A 25,440-nucleotide genomic window follows, 5' to 3' on the forward strand; every position below is an offset into this window, starting at 1 on the left:
AAAATGTACTAAGAGACGACAAAATTATGTTAGGACACAAATTGAATGAGGTGACACAGTGTAACAAGCAAGAAGTCTTACATTCATCATCAAAATAGCAATAAATCAGGTGGAACAGCAGTTGTCGTCCTGTCCTGTTCTTTCATCACATTTTTGCCCTTTACCCATTTCGCGTTACGGGTTTCACGTCAATCTGACGATTTGCAGCACTGTCGGGATTCTTTGGTCATAGTTACAGGAAGCGGAATTTCTTTTTTTTTTTTCTAGGAACAGTCCAAAATCAATGCGCGCGAGGACGTCATCCATAAAATTTACATGGTGTGGCCTAAGAGATTATGCCGGAAGCCTTTAAGCAAGATGATCGTACAAAAAGTGCTGACTAGTAATCCGTGGCGGGACTGCAGCCTTGGAGTACTGCCGATTGTCCATGGCAACAACGTGTTACCTGTTTCGTCCTTGTACATCATTTTCAATTTTAACATGACTATTCCCAGCTTACATAAATATGCGGAACTGAAATTGGTATAATATCTCGTGATGTGGACATGCTATGGTCTTGATTTTGAGAAGGTAGCTAGGTATTTTGGCAATAGTTAATCGATGTGGTATGAAGCAAAATAGCTACTTTTTTTAAACCTCTGCGCTCATTCTGATGTTAGGAACTGATCACTACACGGAATAACGTTTGATGCTGTTGATTTGTTTCTATAGTTCTTTTAGGTCGGGTGGGAAAAAAGAAAGTTCGAATTTTAAAATTCTAACGACTCTTAGAAATATTGCAGTGATTATTTTCACCATTTATGTTTTGCTTTATAGCTTTATCGTCGTGTATTTATCTGTTAGTTTGTGTCATGTTTCGTACAGTATGTTTGTGTTTAAATGTTGTTATTGGTTTATCAATAATTAAAACCTACCTACAATTCAACCGTATAAGAATTGTTTACAATAGAAACATCCTTTGCATAATCATCTTTATGATGCAGTTTTATTCCATAATTGAACACAACCAAAATTTACACACTGTCTTCTTCTTACAATATGCAAAAATGATCCTTTAAATATAAAAAAGTGTCTGACATGTCAAGTTGAAGCTTTTCCGGTTCGCATATGAAATTCGTGTTCACATAAAGAAATGCTTGAACCATGTTTTGCTAGTATTAAGCCTTTATATTATTTTTATAATTTGTCAGATCCTCCTGATGATTTTCTTACGATATTTAGAAAAGAAAAAACCTTGGAACACAATTCTTTTTTGTTCTTTATAGTTAATGTCCGTAATGTCTTTAATCAGGGTCAAACTGGAGTGTTTGGAGAAGTTCAACTCTCCGTTCCTTCTGACGTTCCTTCCGCCATGTTTTCGCGCTAACGAACACTATTCCCACCATCACCAAGACCACGCCTGCCAAATGGAAGGAATTTGGTACTTTCTGCAGAAAGAAGTAGTCCAGTATTAGAGTGAACGGGATGACAAACATGCGTACTGTAGTTGAGATGTACGCCTTTACGTTTTTCAGGCCTGCAAGGAAAAAATGTTGCTTAGACTCTTGCAACATCCCAGTCCTACCACATATAACGCTGTACGCAATGACATTGTCCAGACTGGGGTCTCTGCTGAATATGTTATTCCTAGTAATGCCACTGAACCTACCAAATTCATGTACAACATACTTGTGACTATCGGCACCTCTAGTATACCTGTCAGGTACCTCATAAAGACCGTATTGGGTGCTGAGACAAACGATGCAGTTAGCGGAATTACTATTGACAAGACGAGTAGTTTGGTGGGCATCCCTTCTACTTGTGTGTTCCCTACCACCACTAGAACAACCCCTGTTACGCTAATGAAAATCCCACAAACATCTGCGAGAAACAGAGATTCCTTCAAGAACACAAACCCGACACAGGCTACGAAGAGAGGCATCAAACCTTGCATCATACCAAACGCGATTCCAGGAACCGTGTAGACAAAAGAAAGCATGTGCGCAATCATAACGACATTTGTAGAAATCGAAAATATGAACAACATGATGTTCTGGCGTCTAGTTTTACCCGTTAATTTCGGTCGACAGAATGCTAAGATGGGAATAAGTGTGAGAAGCTCAATAAATCGCTTTAAGAAAAGCATTTGGAAATTTGGAAGTGTTGATTATTGCTGCGAACTCCCCAGCGAAAGAAATAGCAATGGCTGACATGACCGTTAGCAAAATGCTTTTCGCTGCTTTGAATGAAGGCGATACCTCTTCATCTGTACGTGAAACGTTTTCACCTTCGGCAGTGTTATCGGTGGATGGCATTTCTCTTGTCTTTGTGCTTGCAGTTTCTTTTGCAAATTTGATCCTCGCAACGTTGCCAGATAGCGCGCTATTATAAAGACTGGCGTCACACGTATTGCAAATGTTTTAGCTTAATAATGCAAGTTAGAAAGCAGCCATGTTGTGTAAAATGTGATAGACAAGTGTTCTTAAGCTGGAATTCTTGTCCTTCCGTCTTTCTATTCCTCTAAATCATTATGTAATAGCCATAGTATCTGTTTGAGGAATTAATTAGGTATACGTATCTGACTGTTCTTTTAAACTCTGTGTGTTTGAAGAGAACTTATTAAGATCAATCACCAGATGATTTCCCTATTTGGGTATGCTGAATTCTCACTGATACCCTCGCTCAGGGAGCAATAATTTCGCAGCGATATCTGCAACCTCGATGGTACTCTCTCTGAGGAAGCTGCAACATCGCTGTTGCTGTCTCTCTTACGAAGCTGCAACCTTGCTACTGCACTCTTTCATGAAGCTGAAACCTAGCTGGTGCATTTTTTCATGAAGCCGCAACCTCGCTGGCACACTCTCTCTTAAAGCTGCAACCTCGCTTGATGCACTCTCTCTTGAAACTGCAACCTCGCTTGATGCACTCTCTCTTGAAGCTGTAACCTCGCTGATGCACTCTCTCTTGAAGCTGTAACCTCGCTGATGCAGTCTGATCATGAATCTGAAACCTCGTGGTGCACTTTCTCAGCTAGCTGCAACCTCGCTAACGCCATTTCTTAAGAAGTTGGTAGCTTGATGATGGGCATGCACTCTTTCAGGAAGCTGCAACCTCGATGATGTTCTTTTTACGTAATCTTACTGATAATCTCGGAAAGCTTTAACCTCGGTAGCTGATGACCTCTATCAGAAAGCTACAATCTCGCTACTCCTTGGATCTTGAGCAGTTGCATTATTTGATGTACCCTGCTGTGCAGATGTTATGTTGTCTCCTGTTCTGGAGATAAAAGGAGAAATAAATGAGCATTCTGGTATATAAATATCGCCATGTGTCTACTTTTAGTTAGATTACAAGATAGAGCCGTACAGTCAAAACGTCCCAGTGGTTCTAGAAGACAAGTGCTTGCTTGAGGAAGATAAATTGTCACAGGCCGATAAAGGGGGTTGAGTAGCTACTTGAAACAGATTTGCCATTATGTAGAGGTTTATCTAAACGTTGTTAATAATAACATAATAATAAAATAGACGTGCTATTGTAAAAAGAAATAACACTCTTATAGACGAATATACTGTGTATCTCTGTAGAGATAATGCATTTGTTTTCTGTGCTTATTTTCTTTTTCATCCCTGAACTTCTGATAGACTGAATTAGTTGCCGGAAGGATTATCCCAGCTTGCACCGGAGTCCGGCCGCGGGGAGGTAGTTTCTTTTTCTCTCAAGCGCTGGAAGTCAAACCTACAAGGCGGCCAAACTCCACTGGCAAAGATTCTCCTATATATAGCCAGCGTACTTAGTCTGGTAGAGACTAGCGTCGACCAATCAAAAGGATCCAATTGTCATCAGTTATTAGGCCATAACCTCAAATGTGGTCGGTTACTAGAATAAACAGCTGCTAGGACTCTCAAAATCACACCATTTGCTCCCCTCCATAATTGCTATCCACTGCTCAAAAATCATTCACCTGACATATGTGGAAAATTTTGCCTTTAATTTTAACGTTACTCTGCAATATCTAAAAAGCCGCTAGAAGGCCCATTCTAGAACTTGACCTTCGTCTGTCATGTCCGTACCCAAACACTAAATACTATTAACAAGCATCCGATTTCTCAAGTTATGTTGTCGACAAACAAAACCCCCCAAAAAATACAGAACTCAGTGCAGCAGCGTAGAATATCCATTTTTGACCTTGATGTTTGTTTCTATAACATATACATATAGCACACTTACCAAATATCATCAAAATCCATTCACAGACTTTTTTTTACTTAGGCTGCATACATACAATCCACAAATGCACAAAATGCTGGCTGCTGTTAGATTTGGAAAAGCCATGTGAACGATTTTTGACTCGAAGTACATTTTCACAATAGCTACTAACACGCCAAAAATGAATAAAACACTGACAAATAATCGAGTTATAACGTCGACTTAGATACGGCCCCACACCACGTCCAAATCAAAAACATATATTTAACGAAGACAATGATTTAAAAGACAGGAAGTCTGCCTATTGAAATCTCTCTATGGGACACTGCACCAACTGTTATATTGGATAGACTTTAACAATGAAGGAAAAGGTACATCGATTCGTGTGCTGGTGACTAAATCTGTCACAGATTCAAACTATAAATCGCTTGAAAAACCTCAGCGCGTTATGATTCACATTGCTTTTAATAAGACCATCAAGAGGGACAACGACACCATTATTAAATAGAAAAGCTCATCCTTGGTCCTGCTATAGTTTCTACACAGTATTTTTCAATTATTTCATTACTTCTTCTTCTTCTTCTTCATTACTTAATCAAGACATTAACCCTTGACATAATTTGTGTTGTTGTGGTGGAAATACTTCCGCATTCAGTGCGGTGTGATGCGTTTATGTGAGAAATGCCCCCAACCCTAGCATATAAAGGGCCCTGTATGGGTGATATTGTATGTGCAATCCATATACTAGTATACACACCATTTTATACATATATGTTCCCCGCAGAACAAGGTAATGTGGTTTAAGATCACAGAAACAGCAGGGGAATCGGTCTCTCTCTTGTGAATACACTAAAGCCTCCTCCGTCAATACGTACCTTGCATATACTCTCCAAGCAGAGGTTTGGGTTTGGGGCTATTTTAGCGTGTTTTTTATGCTTTTTTACGGGGTTTCTCTTTTCATTGCACTAAATCTTTTCCCACCAAACCCTGTTGGGTTGGGTGAGGAAAAAATTCCAGTGCAGAAGAGAAACCCCGAAAAAAAAGCCTAAAAACATACCAAAAATAACTCCAAACCCAAACCTCTGTTTGGAGAGTACCTTGCATATGTGGTTTTACAGGTTTGGTAAGACTGGCTTTTTGCTTCAGGCAGTAACTATGCCAATTAGTACATAGTACAGTACTTAAATTTTTGGGCAGCATCAAATGATATTTTTTTCTTCTAAAACCATGTCTCTTATTCTATTCCAGTGTTTTCCAACCATCAATGTGGATCGAAAACTTTACAAAAAAGTATCCTTGGAAAGGGGAACACAGTCTTGGGGTATACAATGTCTAACGAATTCCTTTAGCTGTTACCTCCCTGAAAAATGATCTAGGAATACTGGATGACAAGGATTTAGATTTTAAAACGCATATCCACGTGATAGGAAACAAGGCAAACCAGTTGCCAGGACTATTATAGAGATCATTTTAGTTCATTGACTAAGAAACGTTCTTCTTTTTATTTGAAACCTTGGTAAGACAGCATCTCGAATATGGAGCTCCACTATATGTACAAACAGAACACTACCAGTGATCGAGCTATAACAAGTCCAGAAAAGGGCAACAAAGCGAGTCCCTTGGAATAAGAACCTATTAGTACAAGGACAGACTCAAGTCTCTTAACCTTAAAGTTCGAAGACTTGTCTACAGGGGAGACAGAAGACTTGATTACTTTTGTTACATTAATGGGCAGCAATGCCACAGACCCATTCCTGCAAGAATGGACTCTTCCAAAAATACCACATACAAAAAAAAACACGTATAAGGCAGTTCAAACTCTACTATTGTATAAATACAATGGTTACGTCTAAACTGTTACAGTGACATCGATAAATCCTACTATTCCAATGCTACTTACCAACAAGAAGGCGATCGGCGAAAAGAGTGAAAAATGCTGTCATCTTCAAGAGACTTAAATCCCCGGTTAACCAGATAGTCTACGTGGCTCAAGTTGTCTGTTTTACCGAGTGATTGGATGATTTCCTATCGTCACTGTGTTTTGTTCTTATGTAAATCAGGAGAACCTCCGACCTTGTTTTTCTTGTTCTGTGGCCGGCGTGTAATGCCTGATTACATGTTATAGACCGAGCCCATCTGCTGATAAACTACTTTAGAACTGTACAGTAGATGCAGGTATACGTGTAGACACCTTTTACCGACGAAGATGCTATTAGCAATTCAATTATGACGAATGGTTTTATACGGTTCTCCTTTAACTTTTCTAACATCTGCCTTGTGCATATCATAGACTGCCTAGTGTTCGAGGCATTAATTAGGTCAACTCGCAATTAGATATACTGGTCATCAGGAGGGCAACACTTCTTCTGCTTGGAGAGTACCTTGCATATGTGGTTTTACAGGTTTGATAAGACTGACTTTTTGCTTCACGCAGTAATTACGTCAATTAGTACATAGTACTTAAATTTTTGGGCAGCATCAAATGATATTTTTTTCTTCTAAAACCATGTCTCCAGTGTTTTCCAACCCTCAATGTGAATCGAAAACTTTACAAAAAAATATCCTTGGAAAAAGGGAACGCAGTCTTGGGGTATACAATGTGTAACGAATTTCTTTAGCAGTTACCTCCGTGGAAAATGATCTAGGGATACTGGTTGACAACGATTTAGATTTTAAAACGCATATCCACGTGATAGCAAACAAGGCAAACCAGTTTCCAGGACTATTATAGAGGCCATTTTAGTTCATTGACCAAGAAACGCTCTTCTTTTTATTTGAAACCTTGGTAAGACAGCATCTCGAATATGGAGCTCCACTATATGTGCAAACAGAACACTACCAGTGATCCAACAAGTCCAGAAAAGGGCAACGAAGCGAGTCCCTTGGAATAAGAACAGACTCAAGTCTCTTAAGCTTGAAGTTCGAAGACTTGTCTTCAGGAGACAGAAGACTTGATTACTTTTGTTACATTAATGGGCAGCACTGCCACAGGCCCATTCCTGCAAGAATGGACTCTTCCAAAAGTACCACATACAAAAAAACACGCCAGGCAGTTCAAACTCTACCATTGTATGAATACAATGGTTACGTCTCAACTGTTACAGTGACATCGATAAATCCTACTATTCCAAAGCTACTTACCAACAAGAAGGCGATCGGCGAAAAGAGTGAAAAATGCTGTCATCTTGTAGAGACTTAAATCCCCGGTTAACCAGATAGTCTACGTGGCTCAAGTTGTGTGATTTACCGAGTGATTGGATGACTTCCTATCGTCATTGTGTTTTGTTCTTAGGCCACACTAAGTAAATTTTATGGATGACGTCCGCGCACGCATTGATTTTGGCCTGTTCCTAGAAAAAAAATTCTGCTTCCTGTAACTATGACAAAAGAGTCACGACAGTGCCGCAAATAGCTTTGTACGGACCAAAGCTTTTGAAGCATCAAGCAAGGAAATCAGTTTGGTACATGCTGCCACATTTGAGGAAACTTGCTGAATGCTCCATCTATCTCCCCAAAGCACAAGACGACAAGTGCTGTTCCACCTGATTTATTGCTGTTTTGATGATGAATAAAAGACTTCTTGCTTGTGTCACCTCATTCAATTTGTGTCCTAACATTTGTCGTCTCTTAGTATATTTCTAATCTAGTCATCTTGTTTTTTAGGGCCCTTCTTGTTTTTTTTTCGCCCTCTCGCATTAGATTTAGGGTCTCCAAAGGACGTCATCCATAAAATTTGCTTGGTGTGGCCTTATGTAAATCAGGAGAACCTCCGACCTGGTTTTTCTTGTTCTGTGGCCGGCGTGTAATGCCCGATTACATGTTAAAGACCGAGCCCATCTGCTGATAAACTACTTTAGAACTGTACAGTAGAGGCAGGTATACGTGTAGACACCTTTTACCGACGAAGATGCCATTAGCAATTCAATTATGACGAATAATTTTATATGGTTCTCCTTTAACTTTTCTAACATCTGCCTTGTACATATCCTAGACTGCCAAGTGTTCGAGGCATCAATTAGGTCAAATAGCAATTAGAGATACTGGTTATCAGGAGGTCAACACTTGTTTTGCACGCAAATAATTCATTTGGCTGGTTGCAAAACACAAGTTGTCTTTAATGTTATGGAGCAGTTGTTAAATAAAAACTTATTTCAAAACCAATGTACAAAGTTTGTACCAAGGCGCCATCTAGAGAACCCTCATAAAAAATTCGATCATGCGGATATACAATAGTCAACGATGTTATTTTACGAAATATTCTCGTAAAATTCGCATCTAAGACACTGAATACTGTCTGGAAACCATATTGGTTTAGCAATCGTGTGAGATATTAACTAAACATACAATGACACTAAGTACTTTTTAAAAAAATGCATAGTATGGAATGCGAATATACCTAACAGCTAATGTGAAAATTTGTAGCCTTTTAGGTCATTTTTAGATATTGGCCCATGTGTACAAAGCATGGATTGAACATGTCAACGTGCTGTTTATTATTTACAACTATTGATAGAAATCTCGGTATTAGGCAATTTTTTTTTATCTTCTGTGTTCTTTAACCAGGGTAGCCCTACTCAGTGACTTAGTACTGTATATGAGTATGATAAACCTATGTAGAGTGAAATATATTAAACATATTTGGAACAAGCAATCAGAAAGTGATATCAGAAACTACGTAAAATTATGCGAGATCTCTTTTCGTCCCTTGTTGTTCTGAGGTGGAAGTGATGCACCCCTGTCCGTCTGTAGACCCTGGTACACCGCTGGTCTCAGGTTCTGGTAATGGCCGCGAGGCTGGCTGGGAAGGGGAGGGGGAAGCGGCCGGGGCACCATGGGATAGGAGTAGTACGCGTCACTTCCGGTTCCGGATCGCTGGGACGCCGCCCTTCCTGGAGTCCTGACGCTTTCGTACACATCTTCTGCTAAACATTGGCATTTTCAAAATGAAGTTGAAATTAACAATTGCACAGTCACGACAAGCAACCGCATAGATTTTGAATGCAAACTGTCAGACGTTTTAGGTAGCACAAAATGCATTTCGTCTGAGTAAATGGAAATATATTGGATACTGCCTGAAACATCTTAAAGTTTAAAAATCTATCCAGTTTCTTCTGCAACCTTTACTTTTTATTACCTGGATATCTAACATTTTACCTGCATATTTAGCTTTTACTTATTATTACCTGGATAACTTATAGATACCTTGTTCATGGATGAGTAGTGAACTATAGTTGTCCAACACTAGAAGGTCTTACAATAGATTATTAAACAAAAAACAACGTTGAACTGTAATTTCCGACTCAGAATGGTGCTGTGCAGTCTGAATATTCCTCATTACAATTTCACACATTTTGAAAATCAAGGTGCAGGAAATAGCGGATTCTACTAAATACGGATGGCTTTGTTTCTATAGTTTCTATCTATTAGTTAAATGGTCGCGCATTTCAAGTCCAACAAAAAATAACAGAACAATTTATGTTTTTTAACTGTCTTTGTTAACGTTTAAACGGTTAACACATTGTTTAATACAGCACCTGTGTCGTATGTCTTGCTCTTTGCTTTACGGCAGCGTAGAATGAGGAATAAAGCAGCGACCCCTAGCAGAACTCCGGCGACAAGACAGCCCACTGCTGTACCTACTAAAGTCCAGACTCCAAAAGGAGTCCCGTCTGTAAAGTCAAGCATGTGACCTCGTCATAAGTAGATTGGCATAAAACCCAACTATGCAATATTGTCACTATCTGTATCAGTATAACAGGTATAACTGCCCTTCGGCGTAACACACCAGCTTAGCAGGCACGCGGCTACTATCATTCTACAGGCCGAAATAGTTTTGTTTTTAATTAGCGATGCAATGTAGGCATCTTGTTCATGCTCCGTGAACAATCTCATCAGATTAACAAGAAACTCACAAGAGGATTCTTTTACAATCATTGGGTTTTAGTATCCGACAACTCATAACCAATCACCGTTGTTCTTAAAATGTAAAAGGCGGACACCTAAAACTGGTGTGTTACGCCAAAAAGCGGTTATACCGGCTATACAGATACAGATACAGAAAACATAGGATGTAACCCATCCTATACATGTAGCTTTAGAGCTATACAAGGATGTAAATACAAATTACAAACATATGGACCAAAGACAGAATACTGTAACAACAAGGAGAAGTCGTAGACATCATCCCTCCATGAAATAGCTTGTTATTTTGTAATCTTTTGGTGTATTTCAATAGAGATATTATGAGTCAAACTGTTATAGAGTTTGCGAATATACTACTGGGGATGGTACCCAGGCTACATTTGCCTGTACATGTAGGTCAATGACCAGACAAATGACCTGCAGACCAGACAAACAAGATTTATTTTCCTGCAGACTCTATAGGGGTAAAAATAGATAGGGCTGCCTGGGTCTGACCTACCAGCTGGAGGTATAAACAAAAACACTCTGTCCCAACTTTTGGGTCAAACAGACCATCCTATTATGAAGTAGGGGTGAAAAAGTGAAAATCCTTTTAAATCAAGCAATAAAAATATGCGACAACCTGCTAATGCACTCCAAAACACAAAGAGACTCAACAACTACCCACATACCAAAAATCATACCAAACCATCCCCTAGATTTTCCAAACATTCAACACAAAAAGTCCAACATTAAACATTTTGTAAATATCAAACGCAAACAGCTAGGGGACCCAAATTTAAACCACTAAACCATGGTAATAACAACTACATGCTACCTTAATATCGCACAAACAGTCCATAACGCGAAAACAACAGATTAAAAAATTAAACTGCAGTACCAAGGTCAATCACCAGGGGCTCAAAGTCAACCTACACAATCTCCAAGGCCCCATCCATCAATCTGCCAAATATCGTACAGTTCCTTCTCACCGATCTTCAGATATCAGACCAAACATGAAACGGAGTAAAAACAGTACCCCCATTTTCATGGAGGGTAATAAGACGCCTATGTAATAATGTACAGTGACGTACCTGACTGACAAGTATCTCCACTATAGCCAGCCGAACATGAACACTGAAAGTCATTGACCAGATCGGTGCAAGTTCCGCCATTTTTACACGGGTTGGGAATACAGTCGTTAATATCTGCAAAGAATCAAGAAGCTGGTGATGATTAAATAATATCAAAACAATAAATTTTATACCAACATGAAATACTACCCGATTCCAAGAGAGAATTCTTGCCTGTACTCGACAAGTGAGCAAAACTAACTTCTGTTTCAATTTGCTTCACTTAGTGGGACACAGCATCATTTTCGGTATCTTTATCGGGACAGGACAAACATGGACATGATAGAGGCAGTCTTACCCTTACTGCTTTGAGACAATCCAAACGAAAAATAGCAACAGCGTACTGAAAATGTAAGGCAGGGTTTTTTGCATGTACTGGGAATTACAGAAAGCATTAAGACGTATAAAATGAAGATATATTTCTTAAAGTCACCTGTTTGGCAAGTATCTCCTTCATAGCCAGCTGCACATGTGCATTGGAAGCTGTTTCCCAGATCGGTACAAACTCCGCCATTTTTACACGGGTTGGGACTGCAGTCGTTGATATCTGCAAAAACATTAAATCATGATCAACAGTACAGTGTAATTCATAATCTTTTATGAATATTGCACGAATAGTGAAGCAGCTAAAACTACTGTATGGGCTGTGAAAATTATGATATTGCTGGCTTAGCTATAGGATAAGGTCGCATTCACCATAGGATCGCAAACTTGTAATACGCGTCCGTAAATAATTTCATCAGGTTGGTAAACGAATGAATAGCAAAGTTCTTTAATCACAACCATTTAAGAGCCGACGTTACATTTGGAACCGCATATGTCCCTATGATGTAACAATGCCTAGTATGTATTTCACAATTGCACTATGTTCGGAAATGCATTGTTAACAGTAAAAACTAGCTTAAGTGCACTGTGAACCAAGTAACAGTGCAATGTGAACTATGTAACACCTTTAGTGCACTATGCACCAAGTAACATCCAGTGTCAGTGCACAGCAAACCAGTCAGAATTGCCCTGATGAAGATGACAGACAGCCTTCGAAACGTCGGCTCGTGAAAGAACTTTGCTATTCATCGATTCAGAAATACGCGTATTCTTAGAATTGTGCCCTACAAAATGCATCTGTCATGATACACTAAAGGTTGCCGTAGATTCATGTTAGGTTTTATCACAGCCTGCTAAGGCATTGTGCTACTTTAAAATCGCACGGCGACATACAACGAGAGTAGCCGCGTTGTTAGCCTGATAAGTAGGCATCTTAATTTCGATAAATTCTCCGTTTTATTTATTTTGTTTGTTTGTTTCGCATAACCGGTAAACCGCCTTTAACACATTAGTTTTGTACATGTACGCACATGTACAAGCTGCGTAAGACCGGACTGTAACTTAAGGTTTGATCACAAGTGGTTTGAACCACTCACACCGGAAAGATCTCTCTTTTGATAAGTGCGGTGGGTTCTTTAACATGTGTGGGGTGTGGCTCTCCCCAAACATGGGACCTCCGTTTAATGTCCTATCCGAGAGACGTCCTGACCGAAGCTAGGTACTCATTTACACCTGAGTGAAGTGAGGAAAGTCGTGTAAAGTGCCTTTCCCAAGGGCACAAGATCGGTGACATGGTCAGGATTCGAACCCGCGACCTTTTAGGTGAGGGCCGAACGCGCTACCGACTGCGCCACACGACCCCACAATGAAGATTGCTTGAACATATATCTACATCAAACTCATAATATCTCACCTCTGCATGTCGGAACAGGATGACTCCATGTTCCGTCAGCTTGACACGTCGCACTAGAGGCTCCGTCTAGCAAGTACCCCTGGTTACAGGTGAAGGTGACCACGGTCTGGTAAGAAGTCGCTCCGGTAGGACTCAGTATTCCGTTAGTTGGGGCCAACAGCGCCGGACATTGCAAACTTGAAGCTAGAGATAAAATGATGCATACATCATTAATCTGATGTTTGTATATATTAAAAGTTAGAAGCAAATAAAGGAAAAGCTGTCCATTACATAAACATTTAGACACCGTATCTTAGTCTGCTAAGTATGAGTCTGACTGAGTGTGAGTCCTTTTTAAAAGTAAGATAGCTTTTTGTTTGGACACGAAATGTCAGCTCTTAAACCAAGGCAATTTGAAACATTGCAACATGTACATGTACATGTATATTATACGATGTTTCTACAATTTCAATGCTAGTGGTCCAAAGGTTTGTCACAACAGATACCTGAACATCCGGTTCCATTAATGTGACCATCTCCTGTATATCCAGGGTTACAGGTACAGGTAGCATCCAGGGCAGGAGCGGGGTTATCTGTACAGGTGGCCTCTGTCACACACGGATTAGCCAAACATGCATCTATATCTGAAGGTGGAAACATAAAGAATAAGTTTCTTTGCACCTGATTACCTTAGCCAAGAATCTTTTGGTGGCATTCATGTGTGTGTGTGTGTGTGTGTGTGTGTGTGTGTGTGTGTGTGTGTATGTGTGTGTATGTGTGTGTTTGTTTGTGTTTGTGTTTGTGTGTAACTGTAACTGAGTAACATTTTAAAAGGATAACGTAAAACTCTAATGAACTAATAGAAAGTACATAGTATTTAATCTAGATCTTTTTTTCTTTCTTTATCAACAATCAGCAGTTTTGTATACTTTCGTTTACTCAATTAATTACAATCACATCTCACCTCTACAACTTGGAACAGTATTACTCCATGTTCCGTCAGCTCGGCACGTCGCAGTAGCAGCGCCGGTCAGTACGTATCCCGAGTTACAGGTGAAGGTGACCAAGTTCGGGTAGGGGACCGCTCCAGTAGGAGTCACCGCTCCGTTAGCAGGGACAAGTAATGACGGACATTGTACAGCTAATAATGATGATAAAGAAAACATGCAAATATTGAATAAGATTGAACATTGACCTTTTGTTTACAAATTTCGTTGTGCATTGGAAATTTGCACTATTGTCTACAATGAATTTATGAGCTAAAACGTTTATTGTACACAAATCACCACTGGGTTAAGTACAGGTCAGAAAAATGCAAATGTATTATAGTCATGAACTGGGCAGGTGTAGATGTCTAAGATTTCGGATTAAAAACGCATGTTCTTAATATGTTATGACTCACGTCTACATGTTGGAACAGCATGACTCCATGCTAGATTGGATAGGCACGTCACAGTGGAGGTTCCCACCAGTTCGTACCCCTGGTTACAGGTAAACGTCACCACGTCCCGGTAGGAGGTCGCTCCGACAGGACTCAGAGTTCCGTTAGATGGGGGAGTTAATGTCGGACACTGACCACCTAAATCATTATGTTTACGGAAGGAAAACATATTGTTTTTACTCAGTTTCTTCCTCCTATTATGTTCCAAACACTAACCTCTGACCTGGCCAATGGCATCATTTGTTGACGTCTGTCACCATGGTGACTGGTGTTGGGTTACATAATGTTGCAATTTCATGGTCTGCTCTGCTCCTGTCACCATATACTCGTAGTACATGTATTAAATGTGTGGATATGTTAAAGTAAAAATTAACAGGGCAGACCGAGTCTGAAGGTAAACATTATGCATTTGCTTTGCAAATGTTACTTCTCTAGTTAAATGATATTTCGTCAGTTCGTCAGTATTAAAACATTGTGAAAGTAGTGATGTTTTATTTTTCCTGTAATATTAGGCAGTTTTAAATATATGGTACATACTTTGGCATGTTGGCCGAGAATGACTCCATGTTCCGTCAGCTTGGCAGGTCAGGGTAGCGGCCCCGGAGAGACCGTACCCCGTGTTACAGGTGAAAGTGACCCCGTTTGGGTAGAAGACCGGTCCGGTAGGACTCACCGCTCCGTTAGCTGGGGCCGCTCGAGCCGGACATTGTACAACTGAAATGGAAATTACGCCTTTTGATCTTACATGAAGGATATGCCTGTGTCTATCATGTTTTGAATATAGAAAGGTCTAGTGATTTCCACAAGAAAACAGTTACTCTTGACAAGCAACTGGATAACTGTCAAACGTTTATAGAATCAAGTTCTTTTCGTCACTGACAAAATACTGGATGCTGCTTGAAACGCCTGCCAGTTTTCTTAATATTGAGTAATGGTCATCCACGTGTCTCGCTCTTTTCTTCTAATTCCCCTTGATACCCAATGGATGTATGCATACTACAACTCGATGGACATTGCGATTGGCGGAATAAAATCTTTACAGGTCGTCTTACGTTCGCATGTTGGAGCAGTATTACTCCACGATGTGTCAGCTTGGCAGGTCTGAGCAGCAATGCCGTTCAGTCGGTACCCGGTGTTACAGGTGAAGGTGACCCCGTTCGGGTAGGAGACCGCTCCGGTAGGACTCACCGCTCCGTTAGCTGGAGCCGCGCGAGCTGGACATTGAACCGCTGCAAGGGAAAGTACGAACAGAAACAATCTATATCACAAACACACAAATTTAATGTATGTATATATTCCAGTAGGATACTTATTTCTTGGTGAGGAATCGACCTTACTCGACACAAACTTATCTTGCAGGCATTATAGGTTCTACATAATTATATATAAAGCGACGTCACCAATCGAAATTAGACGTCTATTTTTCAAGGATCAAATGTTGAAAGGGCCCATCCTTCCCATATCCGCACCACTATAGTATAGGCGTCAAAAGTTCATTTCGCTAGAATTTTTTTGCGTATAGTAGTACCGAATTCGTCTTACGTGTGCATGTTGGAACAGGATTACTCCATGTTCCGACTTGGCAGGTCGTTGAACTAGCGCCGTTCCGTTTGTATCCCGTGTTACAGGTGAAGGTGACCACGGTATTGTAGGAAGTCGCTGTGGTACTGATAGCTCCGTTAGCCGGGGCCGTCAGCGTCGGGCATTGTCCAACTGAAACGGCGAAATATTGATGTTCAGATACCTAGGTACAGTAATTATCCTGACAAATGAGTGATACAAATAATATAGGTACTATGTACAAAATACAATGCACTGAAGTCAAATGGAACGACTTCCGTCAGAAAAAACTTCTTTGACAACATTTGAATCTTGAAAAGATCCTACCCTTCGTACTTTTCCACCAAAATAGGGTGGGCACTAAAATACCACATTTTAATGGCTAAAACTGACTGTATTTATGACTGTCAAACTCATCTCACCTCTACATGTTGGAACAGGATTACTCCATGTTCCGTCAGCTTGGCAGGTCGCAGAAGTAGCGCCATTCCTGTTGTATCCCGTGTTACAGGTGAAGGTGACCACGGTATTGTAATTCCTTGCTGTCGTACTGAGCGCTCCGTTAGCTGGGGCCGTCAAAGGTGGACATTGGACCTCTGCAATGAAAAGTACAATTCCTGTCAAATATACAGCTAGAAATGAAATCATGTGATCACATTAGATTATGTTTTCCTGCTACAGTTATATAGTTGTTAAATAGATGTTAGATAGATGTACAATTACATCTATTTGAGAAATCGTTTTTTTCTTCTATGGTCTAAAAGTACATTGAGCGAGCCTCCATTAGTACACACTTGTTTGTCAACGTTTGGAAATTAAAACGGGCCATCTTTACATATACTCTCACCACTATAGTTTAAGCGTGTATCTGTCAGTGTCAAAGTCATCTTACGTGTGCATGTTGGAACAGGATGACTCCATGTCCCGTCAGCTCGGCATGTCGGAGTAGCAACGCCGCCCAGTGTGTATCCTGAGTTACAGGTGAAGGTGGCACCGTTCGGGTAGGAGACCGCTCCGGTAGGAGTCACCGCTCCGTTAGCTGGGGCCGCCCGAGCCGGACATTGTACAACTGAAATGGTCAATAATAACCCTCTGAAGATTGGAGAAATTACGCCTTTTGATCTTACATGAAGGATATGCCTGTGTCTATCATGTTTTGAATATAGAAAGGTCTCGTGATTTCCACAAGAAAACAGTTACTCTTGACAAGCAACTAGATATCTGTCAAACGTTTGTAGAATCAAGTTCTTTTCGCACATGTTCTGGCTGAAATAAGGAAATAGTTAGGTTTTCATATCTGTGTACTAAAGATTCATTGATCGACAAACCATTGATAGACTAGTTATTGCATTAAAACATTCAAAGAAGTCTCTTAATGTATATAAATACATTTTGCTAGAAATTGCACTTCATGTCAAAACTGCCAATAAAATCACAAAGTGAATGGTTCTGCGTAGGACAAGTACATGCAGGTTACGAGTCGATCTTTCTTGACATAAACTTGCCCAAGAGGCCCTTTAGGTTCCGTGTACCAGATTTGGATCAGCCAGACATCTAGACTATTTGCGCTGACTAGTATACAAAAAGCTTCTACTGTTCTAAAAATGCATGTAATTACGACGTCCATTACAGCTCTTTGACTAGAGGCTGCGACCACTGAGCGACAGATTGATCAAGACCAAGGACGTTATTTTATTGATGGAGAATGAATTGTATTAATATTACGCTTTGCATTTCTTGCTGTTTCTACAGTATACTTTCATAGCGCACAGAACTACAATTTAGATCGCTCATCGTACCTCATGTATATGACATGAGGTACGTTTACATATTTAGAAAACGTCTGGGTTGCTAATGATTGAATATTGGAATGAGCCACTCTTATGTTTTCACTAGTATAGTAATGGTGCAAAGCTATATAAAACTACATTTTGCGAGAAATTTCAACAGTGTCTAAGTGATCTTACGCGTGCATGCTGGAACAGGATGACTCCATGTTCCGTCAGCTTGGCACGTCGGAGTAGCTTGGCCGTTCAGTGTGTATCCCGAGTTACAGGTGAAGGTGGCCGAGTTCGGGTAGGATACCGCTCCGGTAGGACTCACCGCTCCGTTAGCTGGGGCCGCCCGAATATGACATTGGACCGCTGCAATGGAGAAGAACGTCCTTTTTGTCAAAGCAGGAAAGAAAAACACAGCGGAGTCGGAAACGTGTATTTTGATCTCAGTACACGCCGTCATACTTCTTAGTTTCTCTCAGCCTGAAATGAGGTAGGGAATTTTGTCTCTTTCAACTGTGTTTACAGCTGAAAATATTGTTTGCCCTACACAGGGAATTTTTAAGGAGTCAACCCATCCAACACAAAATGACCACTCCAGTAGGACTCATTGTTCTGTAAGCTGCAGGCGGCCGAGCCGGACGCTCAACCACTGAAATGAAAAGTAAGTGTCTGTATACTACAAATCGAGGGACAATGTATTTGATAGAAAATATCAAGTTGCATGTCATCTTACCTTGGCATGTTGGTACAGGATTGCTCCATGTTCCGTCAGATTGGCACGTCGCAGCAGCAGCGCCGTTCAGTGTGTATCCAATGTTACAGGTGAAGGTGACCACGGTCAGGTAGAAGTTCGCTCCGGTAGGACTCACCGCTCCGTTAGCTGGGGCCGCCCGAACCGGACATTGAACCACTGCAATCGAAAGTAAAAAAAAAAAAAAAACTACCTGTTAAACATGTGCATAAAAATGTCTTATGCTGAGTAAACATGTTCATCTATGTGGTGAATCAATATTTCTTTGCGGAATTCTGAAAAAAAAACTTATATTCGGAGTACACTTTCCATATAATAAACTGCTGCCGTCAGTAGACCTGGAAAATCATGCTTTCATCACCATCACTATAGTGCAGGCTAGTATAGTATAGTGTTTCTTTTTCTTGAAATTTGCAAAAAGACTTAAAGTGCCAGTCTTTGGGTCATTGAATGGAAGTTCCCCTTCAAGTTCAAGAAATCCCCTTAACATGGTTGAAAAATCAAAACTATAAATGAGGGAGTTGACTTGATATGTAGTGAATATCTATATATCAGCTTCTTGTATTTGTCAATTACCAGGCAAAAAGGCGGCAATTTGGTGAAATTTTATTTTTTTAATTTCAAGGTCAAAAAAAGAATGAAATGGATTTTCCCTTCTTGGTTTGTTTGTTTGTTTTTATTTGTTTACCCAGGGTGTACATATCGCCACTAAGGCGTTTTTCAATGTGCCCTGCAGGCATACATAAATAAAATATACAAGAAAATAACAGATATGGATTCTGTTTTGTATTAAAGCCGTCTTACGCCTTTCAATTGGAACAGAGTTACTCTGTGTTAGCAAGTATTTGGCTGACTTACAAGTATTAGTTTAATGAAACCTGCTATCAGAAAATTAAATCAGAAGTCGACTAACGTGTGCATGTTGGAACAGGATTACTCCATGTTATGTCAGCTTGGCACGTCGTATTAGCAGCGCCGGTCAGTACGTATCCCGGGTTACAGGTGAAGGTGACCACGGTCAGGTAGGAGGTCGCTGTGGTACTGAGCGCTCCGTTAGCTGGGGCCGTCAAAGTCGGACATTGGGTGGCTGTAATCAAGTAAAAAGGTAGTCAAAGCAGGAAAGAAATCAAAATTAGGATATGCACACACTCATGCTGGTACACGTCGTCAACGTTGTATTCTATCTTGGAATGATGTAGAAAAGACTTTTTTCTTTGAACTCTTTACAGCTAATAAAGCATATGCATCGCAGAGGATAGGGGTTTTAAAACGATACCACGCGTCTAACACAGAATGTGCTGATATAATTGAAGTTGGAGCAATTTTAGGCCAGATCTGTACTAGCAGCTAGATCCGACCAACTATGCATATGCATGGCCAACTATGCAAATGCATACTATGCATATCGCCAGCGCGAGGTATGAGTTGTGCATAGACATTTCTGCCTTACGCACAATACGCATGGTTACTGTGACGCAAAAGTAGCGTATAAGTAACGGATTCAGTGCATCAGTTGCATTATGTTTGTCGTATGAATTGCGCAACGCTAGTTGTCTTGCTGCAAATAGTTTCGAATGTAGTGCGCAGGCTAAGCGTATTTCAGGCGCACTCAACTTATGCCCACCGCATGCTTAACGCACATATAACGAATACCAAGCGTATTGTTGGTGTATTTCCTGCTGTTTCCGGCTGTTTGTAGAATCTTTACAATATAAATCATTTTTTATCACAAAGGATAGGGATTTTAAACGATACCACGCATCGAACACAGAATTTTCTTATATAATTAAAATTGGGACAATTTCAGGCCAGATCTGTACTGGCAGATAGATCCGAACAAGTACTTCTGCGTATCACTAGTGCGTGGTATGAGTTGCGCATAGACATTTCTGCCGTACGCACAATACGCATGGTTACTGTGACGCAAACGTAGCGTATAAGTAACGGATCCAGCGCATCAGCTGCATATGTTTGCCGTATGAATTGCGCAACGCTAGTTGTCTTGCTGCAAATAGTTTCGAATGTAGTGCGCAAGCTAAGCGTACTCCGCACGCAGCCAAGTCATGCCCACCGCATGCCTAACGCACCTCCACCGCATGTCTCACGTATTTCCTGCTGCTTTCTGCTGTTATATTCGAAGCGAGTCCTTCTAATAACGGGCCGCCCTCAACTCAGTTAAATGTGTTTGTTTCCATTTCGCCCTAACTTCGGTCATCAATTCCCAGTGATATTTTTGACAGGTATATTGAATACTCGTACCCGGACTTTATACAAAATTTATAGTAAGACCGTTAAAAGCCTTAATGAGTCGGAGATAAAAAGAAATACCACCCTTTACTAATTTGAAAACAATAAAAGTGCCCATACTTGCAATACAGACAATTGTCAATTCACAATTGCGCATGAACACAGATAGCATGAATACTACACATCTCTGCGGACACTACAATTTTGTGAATTATAAATCTTATTCCGTGTATTAAAAGCGTGAGTTCAAAGCGGCTACTGTCATAAGTCCATCATCTTTAGATGTTTCAGGACAATGAGTTTATATTTGCCCATGGCTTTTATGCCCCTAAATGTTTATTTTTCATAAACTATGTTGTACCGATCTACGTACACTACACATTTTCTCGGACAAAAAAGGCAACTGACGTATTATCATGAAGTAAATGCAACAAAAAGACATATATTTTGTGTTACATATAGATATATTAATAATATGCAAAAAGACCCGTCCTATCATGTGTCCTATTTTGTGTTAAAAAGTGTACAAATGCATTTTTGATAACGTATAAAACATACTGCGCTCTGGGAAAGATTTTTTTTCCAATATTCATCTACCTTTCGGCAAAACATTTTAGAAAGAGCCAATCTTAACAGATTATTCAACTCTTGATTTCATTTTTTGTCACATCTTACGTAAAATAATCAAATAGGTCTGTATACCATGGCATGGGGTCTTGAGGAACAGGCACCCCGGTGGTACCCCAAACGCTATAAGTATGAAATACATTCGTCCATTATACGCAGCTAATACATATGTGCAGTTCCAGGTGCAGATCAGCGTATGAGCCACGTGTCCCTCCCAAACACAAAGCGTACTCATACCGTGCTTGACCGATACATTGCGTATTTATAACGCATGACCTGCGTAACAGCGCACGCAGCGTAGTTTTGGACATGCTCCAAACTACGCTGCGTACTGAGCCGGGCGGCGCTTGTGCTGTGCGTATGCTGGTGTTTACAAACTTACAGAAAACGACTGAGATGCATATGACGAGCGCATTTTGCGTACGGCTGCGTATGAAAGAATTGACCGCACGGGACTCATACGCAGGACGATACGCAGAAGTGTGACAAGATTCTGAAATAAAATGGGACATCCGTGGTACTCACCCATACAAATATTTCCCTTATAGGTGCGGCACGCGCGTCTTGCTCCAGGAAATCGTGGTCCGTCAGTCTGAACACCCTGCGCGGATCTCCAGCAATAGTCACTAGAGTAGCCTGACTAACGTCGCTTTCCTCGCCAACGCCCACAGCAAACACAAAGACGCCCATGTCGCGTAGCAGCTGTGCCGGGCCGCTGACGTCGTCCTCAGATTCATCGTCGGTTAATAGGATCAAAAAGTCAAGAGTACTATTCCGTCGGCCGTTTTCTTCGAGGAAAGAATAGTTACGCACGTGATCGAGACCAAGTCCTGTAAAGGTATGGCCTCTGTCGTACGGAATGTTGCGAATTTCATTGAAGAGCTCGACTCTGGTGTAATTGTTATTTAGTTTAATACGGGTAACCTGCTCGTCTTCGTTGCTGTACGTAACAACACCGACCCTCTTGTCGTTTTCACCAAGTGTAAAATAGTTGACTACATTCTGGACAAACGTCTTCGCGTCCTCGAAACCGAGTGTCCTGAAACTCTCTGAGCTGTCAAGGAGGAAAACCAGGTCTACTGGGTAAGGACAGGTGGTGGCTGAAAAGTAAAAGATCAAATATAAAGCAATTAATGACAAAGCACCTTCTTTGATGAGATAGTTACGCTACTAGTCATTGAATTACTTTATGAATTTTCCAACTGGAATCAAAATTAAAGTGTCTTATGAAACAGTATTAATAAGTGTTGCTAGATATCATTTACAGCTGCTGCAGATATTGGATAAATCGTTTTAGATCAACCCAACCGAATATCGAAATGTCATCGAAACTTTACCTTTAGTTCAGGCGTGAACAGAATGATAAACGGTGTAAAAATACAAATGTGTACAATTCTACGGACGATACAGTCTGTTTGGTAGGTATGATAGTACGTGACTGCATACATTGTTCTTAAAATGATTTCAATAATGGTTTTCTGCTACTTATTGCCATTTTACTCAAATATGAAATATTGAGATACAATATACAATGTACTTACCTAGTGGAGGTGGGATCTGGGAGAAGGCTGTGTGAAGATGAATACATAGATCCAATTAATTTCCAATAAGGCCATGTTGATTTGATTATATGGATGACATCCGCGCGCGCATGAATTTTCGGCCGTTTCCAAAAAAAAAAGTTTTCAACCATACTGTAAATCGTGCAAAACAGTTGCTAAATGAGCAAAAATATACCATAAGTTGCAAGGAAAACATTTAGAAATGATACCAATGTCGTAGAATGCCAAAATCAAAGGGAAAAAGAAAAAAAAAGTGAAGAAATGAATTCGAAGAGTTGATTATTCGCCATAACATATTCTGTGCCATTTGTTCAACCTTCATGACCACGTAGATTTCATACTGAAAGCAACTTTTTGCAACTTTTTTCTTTTGCAAAACTTTTTTTTTTTATTCGCACGCGCGCATCAGTTTTGGGGCTCCCAGAGGATGTCATCCATATAATCAAATCATCATGGCCTAAAGTACCGAAAGGCGATGGTGTCATCTCAACCATAGCAGTTATCCTTAAAGCTTTCCTGCACCGTCGATGAAATGTAACACATTCTAACGCAAACTAGAAAAGTTCGTGGGGTGGTGTGGCATAGCGTCAGTGAAAGTGCTTGACTCGGAATCAAGTGGTCCAGGGTTCGAGTCCTGACATGCCACCGATCTTGTGCCATTTTGAAAGGCACTTTACACGACTTTCCTCATTAAACTCAAGTAAAAATAAATCTCGCCCTGATCCGTACTTATCTGCTTTGGTGACGGTACTTATCTGCTTTGAGTGTGCTGTCACAATGTCTACTCATGGCTCATGGGTTGCTGGTATAAAAAGAAGGGTTAGCACGTTGAGAATTGAGCCTACTAGTTGAGCATTTGCATAATGGGGTGGGGGGGGTGCAGGCATTATATGTTGTTTCCCTTAGTATAGCAGTTGTTTTCTACTTGTTCCGGGCATGTCACTAATATGTTAGAGTAAAGATGTCTGGACATCGTGTTATGCATACCACTGTACACTAAGGAATTTTGTGGTATCTATTAAATCCGCCATTCGGGCCTGGGAAAAGAGAACCAAAAGGGTGGACTGGAAATAGACTTAACGAAACGTACTAGACGTCAGACAAACATTCATGTTCACCTGAGATCGGTCTACAAATAACACTATATTACAAAGTTACATACAGTAAGGAACAAAGTGGAATTTAGTAAAGTTTACGAAGGGTTGTACGGAGGTACGTTTGTACTTACACAAGCTGAAATTGGCCACCATGAGTGCGCCAACTACTAGTATCCCCAGGGCAAGCTTCATTGTGTACGTGAACGATGAGAACACTTATATGGTCGTTTTCTAAAACTGATTCGTCGTCTGACTTGAAGATGCACGTTGTATCTCACAATGGCAAGATAGGTCTGGTGTCCAGGCGAAACCCCACAGAAGGTTAAATTAAGATAAAGACTCACACAGACACAGTTTACACAGTTTCTTCAGAGAGGGTGAACAAACGTGGCCGTTTCCTTGTGGCCCCACAAAAGAACGTCAAATCAAAGGTCGTGGGTCACATAACTAAGCACAGCCTCAGACAAGAACGCCTCCGGCGTCTTCAGGGTCGTTTACCTTTGTATTTGTGTTGACATTGTGTATATATGGTTTATCTACGTGGTTTGAGATTTAAGATGACGTTTCGTATCAACGTTCTAGCGTTACCGAAGAAATACAATGCCATTTCAGGGCCGCAAAACTGGAAATATTCATAATAAGGCAATCTATGTAATATTGACACATACTGCTTCACATCAGCACATTTAAATCAGTATTTAATACTTTGGACAATTAAAACTGCAGAAACAAGCCCAAGATGAGTCCTTTTTTTTCCAAGTGGCACCCTAAAAATCATCCCAGAGCCCTTCCAGTAACCATTTTCCGTCAGCATATTCACTCCATGAGAGTCAATATATATTAGGATAGTGTGGTTTCATCTCAGTATGTATTTAAATGACTAAAAATAATTGGCTTTGAAAAATCAGGAAGTTCCCAAAATTCTAAAGACTTCCCATGTGCGTGATTGACGTTCAACTTTCCATACTCGAACATCTTCCGTGAGAAAATAGAACTAAACTTGTGTAGTTCACTTGACCTCCCTATAGCGTCATATAAAATAGAGCTTTACGAGAAAACTTGACATGGTTTTCAAAATCATACTCTGAACCAAAACCAAAAAAAAAGGTTAAATGATATTATGTATTTTTTTTCTTTCTTTTTCGTTTAATTTTTTGTGGGTTAAGAGTAGGTCGGCGCAAAATCGGCTGGTCTTCGACAAATTCGGCTACTATTCAGCTTCAGAGATCGGCCTGAAAGTTCAGCCATTGTCAGCAACGTGTTCGAACACGAGCCAACTTTTCGTGAGTAAGTCAACAATATCCAGGGCATGTTTGGTGGTGAAATACGGCTCAAATTTTACTTTAATTCGTCTCGATTGGTATAGAATGGTAGACCAGGCTTAAGTCTGAACAAACTGTTCCCAAACGTCAGCCGAACCTGACCGGCGGGTGTTCGGGAA

At 40.4% G+C, this 25,440-nt stretch overlaps 1 protein-coding gene and 1 long non-coding RNA gene across 3 annotated transcripts; both read right to left on the minus strand.

The window, feature by feature from the left end:
- Positions 1–1,054: 1,054 nt before the first annotated feature.
- On the minus strand, positions 1,055–8,133 carry LOC109464790. Of its 2 annotated transcripts, XR_002139900.1 has the most exons (4): positions 7,960–8,133; positions 6,086–6,258; positions 2,613–3,255; positions 1,055–1,427 (listed from the first exon to the last, which is right to left on the minus strand). It is a non-coding gene; the product is annotated as an uncharacterized LOC109464790 (long non-coding RNA). The 2 variants fall into 2 exon arrangements; XR_002139899.1 differs by lacking the exon at positions 7,960–8,133 and having other exon boundaries at positions 1,060–1,427; positions 6,086–6,677.
- A 243-nt stretch (positions 8,134–8,376) lies between these two features.
- On the minus strand, positions 8,377–24,152 carry LOC109464764 (sushi, von Willebrand factor type A, EGF and pentraxin domain-containing protein 1-like). Its single transcript, XM_019761837.1, has 9 exons — positions 24,131–24,152; positions 22,882–22,908; positions 21,898–22,440; positions 19,380–19,553; positions 18,449–18,625; positions 16,830–17,006; positions 16,360–16,533; positions 11,181–11,294; positions 8,377–9,107 (listed from the first exon to the last, which is right to left on the minus strand). Exons 1-9 carry the CDS (start codon positions 24,150–24,152, stop codon positions 8,857–8,859), a joined length of 1,659 nt encoding a protein of 552 aa, XP_019617396.1. The 3' UTR covers positions 8,377–8,856.
- Between the last annotated feature and the right edge of the window lie 1,288 nt (positions 24,153–25,440).

This window comes from Branchiostoma belcheri, unplaced genomic scaffold, assembly GCF_001625305.1.
Source record: "Branchiostoma belcheri isolate BF01 breed outbred unplaced genomic scaffold, Haploidv18h27 scaffold140, whole genome shotgun sequence".
Classification (NCBI taxonomy): domain Eukaryota; kingdom Metazoa; phylum Chordata; class Leptocardii; order Amphioxiformes; family Branchiostomatidae; genus Branchiostoma; species Branchiostoma belcheri.